We start from the raw sequence: 12,391 nt of genomic DNA on the forward strand, positions 1-12,391 counted from the left end.
CACAGCACGACAGTGTCACCATGGACTGCAACAGGCTTAATCCCTAAGATGAAGGAACCACTTCATGGGGTTCGCTTCCGAACAGTTCGAGACATTCTTCTGGCAGTAGAACGCTCTCTTCACACTATCAACAGATTAGGCAGTGCCAACAGCATCTGACAGCTTCCACATCGCTGGCAACAAGTTGTACGCAACGCTGGGGACTACATCGAAGGCCTGTAAGACTTAGAACTAGGGATGTGCCGAAGCCGATTACAGATGTATGAAAATCAGCAGAAATTGACATATCAGCATCGGCAAAAATCCGATATTTAAACCGGTACAGATTATACTAGAGTTTTACCTTCTAATAAGTTTTATATTTTAGTTTTGTAAGATTTATTGAAAATTAGGTTATGAATCATCATTATTATAGAGTTTTTGTAATAAAATTGCTGAACCAGGATCTGCTGTTGTATTGGAAATTCAAAAATGAGATTCAAACCTGAAGCAAGTGCTGAGAAAATACTTGGACATGCCTGCTGCATCAGTATTCAGTGTTGCTGAACAGATTTGTGATAAGAGAAGAAGTAGGTTACTTCCTGAAGTGCTTCCAAATCTCATGTTTCTGAAGTTGAATCTGGCAGCAGTAAATTGCCAACATTAAGAACACGAATTCATTTTGCATTTCAAAGAACTGCTTGTGTACTAATGTTAAATCTCTTGAGAATCTATGTTCTTCTTAAAGGTTCACATAACCACCTTTTGTAGATGCATCTCTTGAGAATATATATGTATATACTTATGATATGCAATAGAAATGTACATAAAAAAAGTGGTCCCCTGTGCTTAGCACCACACCATAAAGGAGTATAGGGGGTGTGGGGGTAACGCCCCACACTTTCTTGATCCGGTCGTGATTGGGGGTGATGTAATCATGCTGAAAATAACGTCCCATTTCTGTTTAATAATCTCATGTATCGGAATCGGTTAAATATCGGCATCGGTTCCAAAAATTATTGGTAAGTACATCGGCATCGGTAAATTTTCAGCTTCGTCACATCCCTACTTAGAGCCATGTACAGGGAGGTTATTTCAGTCGTTCACCGCCAGAGTGACGGCCGTTCGGCAGGCTCTTCATGCAACAGGTCCCGGCAAATTGCGTTCAGGAAGTCCGTAACAGAAACCGCTTGTTTAGTAATGTTTCCACTTTTCACAATTACAGTTACAATTACAATTGAAATAAGCACGTACCTTGTCGCAAGGATGCTGGAAAAGGTGTCCTCCCAAATACAAATATTTTGGCACCTTATTTCTGACATCTAATCTTAGATTAGACATCGCTACGTTATCCTCAGTTGACAGAAATGGAAGACAGCATCCCGGCGCATAAAGCAAACCGAAAGCGTAAAATGATATTTAAAAGTAATAATAATGATGATCACTAACCTCCTGTGTTATAAGAGATGTTGAAAATGACCTCCTTTAACAGCAATACAACACGTTTCTTAGGTTCAAGAGATCCTGTCTCTCGTAATCCCCTGTCCACTTTTCTGCAAGAATTCGTTTTCACGTAATTATCGTACATAAAGACTCTCTGTTCAAGACTATATTTGTTTAACGACATAAGTAATGAATGAATAACAATTAACACACAATAAAGCACTGGCCATGAGTAGCACATTACAATAACACAGTATAAGCAACACGCGTACTGTTGAACGCAAACAGAATTGAACATGAACGAACACTGACGTCTGGTAGCCGACAGTGTTGCTAACCATTTTTCAGCAATGTCCCTACAGACGTAGTCAAAATGTCCCTACAACTGACCAAATGTCCCTACGCCAAGTAAAGTAACTAAAAAAACAACACCTCATTAGCATGCAAAACAGAAGATAAAATATACACATTTACTTACCAAATCTTTCTGCTCGGTGCTTCCACAATTAATGAAGGAGCGAATTTACAATACATGACCCCTCCCCGATTTTTGTAATATTTTGCATACTCACTAATTGAGGCCTCCTAATCACGAATTTCAAGTTAAGATTTGGGGGGTCACGTGTAGAAATTGCAAAATAAGTGAAATTGAGTGGTCCGCGATCGGCACGATTGCTTAGTATTTACCGGATGATTTTGTGTTTCCAATACTTAAAAAACGAAATATACATTCCTGATATTACTACGACCCCAAATTTTAACTATGTTTGCCTATCCTAACCTAACCGTACCTGAATGGTTCGTGGGGCTATCCGTCAATGGTTTGTTGGCCTACCCGTGCATGTTTTTTTCGAGCCCAAATTTTAACTATGTTTGCCTAACCTAACTTAACCTAAACTTACCGAGAATGGTCAGTGGGGCTATTCCTGAATGGTTTTGCGGTAATTGTGATTACGAACCGATAAAAAATATTATTTTCGTAGCACTTTAACGGGAAACGTTCATCATCGAAGATGCTATTTTCGTATCCTGCAATTTTATGATTGATGTACTGTTGCCAAATTTACCTGTAATCAAATCAGTTCTTCTACATCGTGATTGTCGCTGTCACATGTAAGCACGTTCTTTGGGCAATATACTGAAATCCATAAGTTTATTAATTAGCCCACAGCCATCCTCCTGCACACTCCACCTAACAATCTGTACAACATTAACAACTTTTTTACTGTTCTCTTCCGCCATTCTTACATGATCCATGCTCTCCAAGTATGAAATCAACAGTGTGGCAACGCTGTAGACAGCGTAACTAATTTTAATTTGTTCATATCAACAAATATGGCTACCATACTTGTATACGGAGAATCATTGCGAGAATTGAAAAGCTTATTTTACAACTTCTGCACGTTAATGAACATTTTTTCCCCCTCACCCCAACATGTTAACTTGAGATAAATAATCACGAATAATTATTTCGTGAGTATAAGACGTAGCATAGAAATTACAGAAGGGTCCGGTATTGTAAATTCTTGCCTTAATGAATAATAGGGGTGTGCTGGACAGAATTTTTTGGGTCGGGACGGGATCGGGACGGTAATTTTTTTAAATCCCGACATTCGGGACTGAAAAATTTGCAATTTCCCGACCAAGTCGGAAAATTTTCTGGACGGGAAATGTTCGAAATTTCCCGAAGCACTGGAAATCTCGAATTTTACAAGTCATTTTCACTTTAAGTGATCGTTTTTGCATTTCTAGAATAAAAACTTACAACTTTCGATAAGTTCCAGAAACTTACAAGGCAGAAAACGTCGAGAATTAACGACTTTTTAAAGTAAAGAATCCAGCACACCCCTAATGAATAACGTTGAGTCGTTTACTGTTGATTATGTTATTTGAAGTCATACATGCTGCTGCTGTGAAGAGATGGATGTTGGTTGGTGATGCTGTATTTCCTGCATTCTTTAACAATTTTGGTCCCATTTTATTTCCCTTTTTTGTTTTTGTATCACTTAACATTGAAAATATTCTTTCCGTTTCCACGTTAGAATGCGGCAATGTTAGCACTATTTTCGCGAGAGTGGAAATGTTTTCAAAAAGGAACTTGCCTTGAAAGTTTTTGGTAACCGATAACATGTTCCAAAATTCTGATGGAGATTTGTTAGTTAGTTCTTTTTTCTCCTCCTCGCTAAAGTATCCAGATAAACTAATTCATAAAATGTAATTTACCAAGATTGAAAAAAGTACCTACGTTTTCCCTCATTTGGCAAAATCTGTCCCTACGTTCCTACGCGGGCGAAATTTAGTGAAAAGTCCCTATGCGTAGGGACATGTCCCTACGGTTGGCATCACTGCCGACACGTGCAGTATGAAGCGCCCTCTCGCGGCTGACAACTCACCCAACCCCCGATAAGCTGCAGGCGCTGTCGCGACAACTGAAAATAAAGTAGCGATGACTAATCTAAGATTAGATGTCAGAAATAAGGTGCCAGAAATATTTGTAATTGCGAGGGCACCTTTTCCTGCAATCCTTGTGACAAGGTACGTGCTTATTTCAATTGTAATTGTAACTGTAATTGTGAAAAGTGGAAACATTACAAAACAAGTGGTTTCTGTTACGGACTTCCTGAACGCAATTTGCCGGGACCTGTTGCATGAAGAGCCCGCCGAACGGCCGTCACTCTGGCGGTGAACGACTGAAATAACCTCCCTGTATGTATGCTATGTGTCTAGAAAATAAATAGTTGCCACTACTAAAAAATCAGCCCTTGTATTTAATATGCAATTAGAAATGTTTTACAGCAAATTTATTTTGGTCATGCTGAAAATAACATTCCATTTCTGTTGAATAATCTTATGTATCGGAATTGGTTAAATATTGGCATCGGTATCGGTTCCAAAAATTATCGTTGAGTACGTAGGCATCGGTAAATTTTCAGCTTTGTAACATTACTAATACTACTACTTCCAATTAGAAGATAAGTCATTCAAACATAATGCTATTGAATTAACATAAATTTAATAATTACAGAGAAACTTGATACTCATGATTTCTGCAAAGCTGTTTTTAGTTCGTTCTATTAATTTCTGTGTCCGCTGCCACCATACTCGGAACTTATTGCATTGTTGCTCGGTGCATTTCTGTTGTTTCTTGTTCCACGATTGCTGCTAGGTGCGCTGTTGTCGCCTGTCTGCCTGTGTCCATGTCATCTGCCCTTCACCAGTGTTAATTGCTGCAGTAGGTGTGCTTGTCCACTATCGATGTTCATTTCGGTTTGGAAGTGCATTATGGTTTGTTTTAGAACAAATTTAAAACAGTGTCACAGAAATAGTGAGTACTAAGTTTCTCTGTAATTATTTAGTACTGCGTCTCTCATTTCCAAAAATATGAATAAATTTAATGTAAGAATCTTTTATGCTTTCACTTCAGATGTTATTTACGACTTGGAGAATGGCAGGAAAGCCTTCAAGGTATAAATGAGCATTCAATACCAGCTGTGTTACAATACTATGCCGCAGCAACGGAACATAATCCTGGCTGGTATAAAGCATGGCATGCTTGGGCGTATATGAACTTTGAAACAGTGCTCTTCTATAAACACCAGCATCAACAGGGTGAGGGTAGCAACGCTTCTCGAACAGACACCTCCACTAGGATGGTAAGTGTTGATTTCCATTGCAACCACACTCGGATTTTGGTTATAACGTATTTCACCACATAATTGTTGTCCCCTGTTTTTTCAGCTCAAAAATTGGTTTATAACCCTTCATTGTGCAATCATCACAACAAATCATGTCACGTAACGAAAGCAATGATATCGGCACAGAATTTTCAGACAAAGAAGATGATTATATTTTGTAAGTCGGTATTTCGCAACACTGTACTAAATTTTCTAAGTGTAATATTTCTACTGTAATGTACAAATCAATAACAACTAATGGGTATTTTTTTTTAGACTGAAAAAATATTCACTAAGCTGTCATGAAGAAATTGTGTGTTTTGATTAGAACTATTCAATTTTTACATTTATTCACGAGAATTCCATGCTCCTAATCTTGTACCAAAGATAGTTTACTCAGTAACAAATTATTTTAAGTACTTGTAATACTGTCATAATTTTTTAAAAAAATGCTTCACACAATGGTTGCACTCCACTTTTTTGCAACATAAATATGGCATAAAATCTGTGACAATTATGCGGTGAAATACGGTATGTTCTTCAGAGAACCTGTGTATGAATAGCGTCAAGTCTTAGAAATAATACTAATGAGTGTAATCCTCCAAAGCAAACCTTTGTAAGTCAGCGAATTTCATGAAAGTTTTTTTTTTTTTTAACTAGAAAAAACAGGAGCCTGCTTTTGAGTTAATTCCATGCACAAATAGGCAAATCAGGATGATGTATAATTTTAATTTGTAATTGAATCCAGTTCATTTAAAAATGCTCCATTGGGAACTCTGAACTTCCAAAACCTTGGTGATAACAAAGTACTATGCTAATGGGTAGCACTCAGTGTTTTAGTTATAAAAAGAAAACTGAACTGGTTTATATTGTACAACAAATATTTCAGCACTTACAGCACCCTATCCATAACACCATATAACTTTTTGTAATATTTCCAGTCACATAGTCATGCTATAAGCAAGCAGCAGACAAAGATATAATTTCAACATACTGCGAAGGATTCAAGCAATTCTTTCATTTTTACTAGTCTTTTTATAAATATGTGTTCAACAATCTGTAGTGGTCGTTGTTGTTAGAAGTTCTTATTTTCTGTACTTATTTTACTTATTCTTGCCTATTTTTATTTCTACTTACTTGTACCACTACCATTAAATTACTGTACTACAGAGCAACTGACATCTGGCAGCCTAGAAATGAAACTCCATGGTATGGCACACATTTAGAATCACATTTGTATCAATATTGCATAAGCTTTCGGAGTTAGCAAGCTTTAGTTTTAGGTAACTAATTTTGAATGACCCTGTATATCAGTGCCATTAAACCAGTTGACATGGAGTCTTACAGCAGTGCGCTTGCGGTTTTGTCAGTGGTTCCACAAAACACAGTCCATAGTTACCGTTCAACTGCATTTCAGAACTACGAATCAGAAAGTTCTGCCACAAGCAAATACTGTCAAGTCCTTGTATGTGTGTTTTATCAATGCAGAACGAGATCGTGCTTATATGGAAATTCATGAATATGGGATGAAGTTTCATACTTGCCAAGTGACAAAATGGAAGTTATGTAGGACTTGAAGTTATGTAGGATACCCACGTAGCCAAGTGGTTAACGCTCTTGGCTTCGGTGCAAGCCGGGAACCCCAAAAATTTTGGCATTGACGCAGCATCGTGACGAGAATTGGGAAGCTATTTGAAAAGAAGTAGCAGATTCCGGTCACGAAGCCAGAAAACAACGGCGATACGACTCTATGCGCTGACCATGCATCACCCAATAAAAAGCCGCTCTGGCACGCCCTGGCCCTTCAAGGGCTGTAGCACAACTGAGTTTAGTTTTTGAAGTTATGTAGATTTTAATGCAGTAAATAAATTATATAACTACGAGATGTGGCTAGAAAAAAAACGGATTGATGTTGCTGTCGACAAACGGCAAGCGCGTCAAGGATAAGCGGTGCGTGGGTGTATATCTTGCCTACCGGCTGTGTGATTGCCCAAAGTGCATGGCACTCAGTTCTGAGGTTTCTTATCAAACTCGGAAAATTTGCCACAGAAACTTATGGTTTGTTGAAGGAAGTGTGTTTATCACGCACTCAAGTATTTGAGTGGTTTCAAAGGTTTAGAGAGGGATGAGAAGTGATTGCGAACGACAAGCATCCTGGACGGTCTTGCACGTCAAAAACGGAATCAAACCTTGCAAATGTCGGTGAATTGATTCGAATTGTGTACCCGAAGGTCAAACTGTCAACCAACAATATTTCATTACGATGCTGACGACCCTTCGTGGGCTTGTAAGAAGACGACGACCTGATTTGTGGAAAAGCAAGTCATGGATTCTTCATCAGGACAATGTTTCTGCCCAGACGGCATTGTCAGTCAAGGCTTTGTTGACCAAGTATGGGATCCCAGTGTTAGACCATCCACTCTATTCACCAGATCTCGCTCCATGCGACTTTTTTTTTTATTCCCAAAGGTCAACTCAGCACTGAAAGGCACCAGATTTAAGACTGTACAATGTGTGAAAACAAAAGCGACGGAGGTCATGAACATGGTTTCGGAAAATGATTTCCAGCACTGTCTCCAGCAATGGAAGATTCGTATGGAGCGGTGTATCAATAGTTCAGGGGAGTACTTTGAAGGGGATAATGTTCGTATTGTACAAAATAACCAATAAAAGATTTTGTAGCAACAGTCCAGTTTTTTTCTAGCCACACCTCATATATTATACAAAGACATGTGTTTTCAATCCTATTTTATCTCATCCACAGAGCTCGCAACATGTCTCCCAGTTCACAGTTCCTGCAGTCGAAGGGTTCTTTCGTTCCATTGCTCTCTCCCATGGTAGCTCATTGCAAGATACCCTTCGTCTTCTTACATTGTGGTTTGATTATGGACAGTGCCCAGACGTGTATGATGCTATTGTGGAGGGCATTCGCACTATAGAGATTGACACATGGCTTCAGGTATGGAAGTAGGATCTCAGTAATTTTCATACTTTTGAAATGTGTATTATATTTTGTCATTATTACTTTTGCAAAGTAAAAATTGATAAAATTTACATTTTTTGTGGTTCAAGAGCAAATTTATGTACTTGTTCATGCCATTGCAATTAATTTTTTTTGTTATGTTGAATTTGTAATTATTCATTTTTGGGTTGGTCATATGCGTTGATAATAATAGTACATAATTCTGGTTCTGTATAGAATGTATTTTGTTATGTTTCATATTAGTAATAAGCAGGGCCTGGATTTTTAAAAATCTTTGAAAAATGACCTTTAAAATGACAACAAAAATCCTGTAAAATGACCTAAAATCTTTGAAAAATGACCCAAAAATTCGTACAAAACTCAATCTGTTGATTGAAAACAGTATATATATTCCAAGACAAACAATTTAACAATTGCTTCTTCACCTTGCTGTGTTGTACGGACTGTGAATAAGAAACTCGACAATGTTGCATTTTGCAATTTTCAGACAGGCTTTGTTGCGCTGGTAGTTAAACAGAGTAAGTACCGCAAGATAACATTCAGACAAAACAGAAATTGTTGAACTTCTTATGTTTCAGCATGCAATGACACAAAATTTAAAAAAAAAATTGACCGAAAAATAAAAAATGGGGGGGCTCAAGTCCATTTTTCAAAAGTTTAATAGTATTAAATGAAGGTAAATTATGTGTGTAGGGGGTCATTAAGTTAATTTAAAATATAAAGTTTAGAAATATTATGTAAAAATACTACAGTTTTTTTTGTATCTTCTAAAACATCTCTTGAAGTGCAAATGACTGCTACTTACACTATCCCTTAATACACACTCCATACTATTTTGATGATACAGATATTTATATCATACATGTTAAAATGTACAATATTCAATTCAATCATAGTGCCTACCGCACATTCCACCCCCGGCCAAAGCAATACATCTTGGGATCTGTTGACATTTGATGCAGATGCGGAAGGAATGTGGATAATGACATCAAAGTTACAGATTTCTGTCAAACAAGAGGCTGCAACAGGGGCAGGAAAGGTACAGATAAAGACGGCTCCCTATGAAAGACTTTCTAAAGTCTAGAGAATCTTCTAAACACTTGCCGCTGCTTAGACTTCTGCTCATAAACAAGATGAACGAACAAAGTTGTGAACAAAATAATATATTCTGTCAACATTTTCACTCTTCACCTCAAACAAATTAGAATACAAAATAGTTTTACCTAATGTCAAGGGGGCTGGTGGCAGTGCCAGGAGGGGCTGGCGACCTTGTCAGGGGACCCTGAGCCCCCCCTGGCCCCTGCCTTGCTATGGGCCTGATCACATCACGTATCTTGAACTTTAGGTTGTCGAGATCTATCAGTTTCTGTGCATATACCCGGGTCTTGATGTGTCCCCACAGCCAGCAAAGACGTAAGGTATGGGTAAACTTTTTCTTGCATTGATGCCATCTTGGAATCATGTGATCACCTGTACACATGTCATTGAGCAGTGTGGGCAGAAAAAAAAATTAAATTTTCCTCCGTGTAAAAAAAAAAACATTATTCCATTGTAATATTGTAACGTTCTGCTAGGAACATGGGATCGAACCAGGAACCTTAACCGTCCTGGTGGGTGATGTAACTTGAGGTATCACTTATCCTATGTAATGTGAGCACTCGCTCCTTGCAGATAGCTCAATGGTAATGTGCGAGAGGTTAATTATACACACTTAGACATGGTAAACAAAATCACTTGGATTCTATACTTTCAAGTCTGGATCAAACATGGTTGAAATGGGATAATACCTGTCTATCACCGATGATAAAGATCCTTGCAGAAAGCTCTTAGAGAAGCCTGTACTGGATCGCTCAATCTCTCCTGTTGCTTCTCGTTCTAAGACCGAAGACAAAAGACCACTCACCGCCCGTTATTCTCTATCTTATTCCTTCCTATCTCCCTGCAATACCCTTTGATCAGCACCTTGATTGCCAATAATCCAGGTTGGTTTGTTAACTACTGACATGACATTCCTTGAATGCCTGAGACCACAACGGCTGGTGATTGAGTTTGTGAACTCTGGCTTGATACAATTCTCTATTTTGAAGAGATTGATACAATATAGCTATTACTTTAAAATTATAGCTTTTTAGAATCTTGCAGGATTTTGAAAACACCCTGTATGTTCAACCCTGTATAATAAATGTTATACTGTTGCAGTAGCCACGTAAATTACCTAAAGTATTTTAGAACACACAGAACTCTTCTTGTAACTTTTTAGATTAATTTATATTGCTGAGGAACTTGCAAGTGCACTTCATATTGTTCAAGAGTAACGTGATTGTATTATTTGGCAGGTAATTCCTCAGCTCATTGCAAGGATTGACACGCCTCGTGCTTTGGTAGGAAGACTGATCCATCATCTTCTGATAGACATTGGCAAACACCACCCACAAGCCTTGGTGTATCCTCTCACCGTTGCCTCAAAGTCTGCTAGCATAGCTCGAAGAAATGCCGCTAACAAAATTCTCAAGAACATGTGCGAACACAGTTCGTTGCTAGTACAACAGGCTGTCATGGTATGTATTCAGTGAATATGAAAATGTATAACTGATTGTTTCTTTTTTGTGTGTGTGTGTGAATATTTGTAAGGTAAACTGCTGAGATAAAAATTATAACACGATTAAGCCTTGTTTCCATGATATGAAAAACTCAATATGCTGACCAAGGGCACCTACTGGAATGTTCCAGAAACAACTTTCTAATAATCTTGTGTCTGGAGGGAAGCGACTTTTGAGTATATATGTTAGGGATGGGCCGATATGAAATTTTAGCAGATACCGATAACCGATATTCTACCAATCCGATATAAAATTAGAAATGGTCCTTGAAGAACCTGAAAGGTTCATTGATCTTAATAAATGTGTGTTTCAAGGTGACTGCAGTGAAAAAGAAATTGCATATTTAGACATTTACTTTTTCTAGAAATTAAGGCATGGAGATCATCCATAAAAATTACAACAAAATGGCAGAATTTTGCACTGAATTATCAGATATTTATCGATATATATCAGATCGGTAAAACAATCAGTAATTTTATCGATACACGGATATGCCTATATCGACCAATACCGATAGAGTACCGATTAATCGGTCCCATCCCTAAATATATATCTTCCTGTTTTGTACCGTGTTTCATTTGTATGTGGTACAGAGTCTGAAGAAGACCTTGCTGGAAGGTTGAAACGTTACATTTAGTTTATGTTTTAAAATAAAATAAATTTCTGCCTTGATTAGCATATTGAGTTTTTGAGATAAAAAGTATTCAAGTCTTACATATGTGATTTGTGTTTACAAATAAATTTATAATATTTCTGCTCCATTTCGTCAATTGCCATGTCTTCAATCATCAGGGTTTCCATCCAAAACAATATCCAAAAGTTTCTAAATAAAAATGTATTTCATGATGGTTGCGGTAAACGCGGTTTAAAATTACTTACGTGAAATTTAGAAGATTTCGCACTTCCGCATTGCACAATTTAATGGTTCAATCCTATTAATTTCGAAGATCCACTGTCTTCATTCACAAAAGGGTACGGCGACGCTTCAAACGCCGTACCCTTTTGTGAATGAAGACAGTGGATCTTCGAAATTAATAGGATTGAACCATTAAATTGTGCAATGCGGAAGTGCGAAATCTTCTAATTTCACGTAAGCAAAAATGTATTTGTTTATTTCATCTTTATTTTTTTAAATATTCAGTGAACAATGGATGTTGGTGCCAGTAAGCAACGTTTATATTCATTCCGAGGTACAATTCCATCAGTGTTGTAAACGTAGAACAATTTCAATACAAGCAGAAATATCAAAAAGTAACATACATCTCAGAAAAAAATATATATATCAGGCATCATGTCAAATGAGCAAATGCACAGCACTTGTGCTGCCATCAAGTGTGCAAGTTATGAATGCCAAACGTTTCCAGAAAAACAATTGATGAATGACACAGAAACACGTAAAAGTTTTCATAAGCACTTGGGGGATTAAGAACGTATTGTTACATTATCTGCAATTTGTACAGTCGTGGATACTTCTGTGATGTAGCAACCCCATTGAATTCCAATGGGATCACTACAACCCAGAAATGTCCATGACTGTACACAATAGGGGAAAAATTCAACCTGCTGATAGTTTGTTTCTATTATCGCCTTCCACTCGTGACATAAAAAAAGGAAGGCACGGAGATTTCATCAGATTATGTCATAAAAAAATTTTGAAATTCGGATTTTTTGAGAATGCATTTCATAATTACAACACTGTGTAGTATCTAAAG

The 12,391-nt window shown here is 37.5% G+C and overlaps 1 protein-coding gene across 1 annotated transcript in view; it reads left to right on the top strand.

Moving 5' to 3' along the window:
- mTor (serine/threonine-protein kinase Tor) overlaps window positions 1-12,391 on the top strand; it is a 162,284-nt gene that overhangs the window by 120,791 nt on the left and 29,102 nt on the right. Inside the window, exons 29-31 of the mRNA XM_083132608.1 lie at window positions 4,847-5,075; window positions 7,861-8,055; window positions 10,416-10,637. Coding sequence (XP_082988734.1) covers window positions 4,847-5,075; window positions 7,861-8,055; window positions 10,416-10,637 — 646 coding nt within the window. The remainder of the gene's footprint in view (window positions 1-4,846; window positions 5,076-7,860; window positions 8,056-10,415; window positions 10,638-12,391) is intronic.

The sequence above is a fragment of the Lepisma saccharinum genome, chromosome 12 (assembly GCF_977018435.1).
Source record: "Lepisma saccharinum chromosome 12, izLepSacc3.1, whole genome shotgun sequence".
NCBI lineage: Eukaryota > Metazoa > Arthropoda > Insecta > Zygentoma > Lepismatidae > Lepisma > Lepisma saccharinum.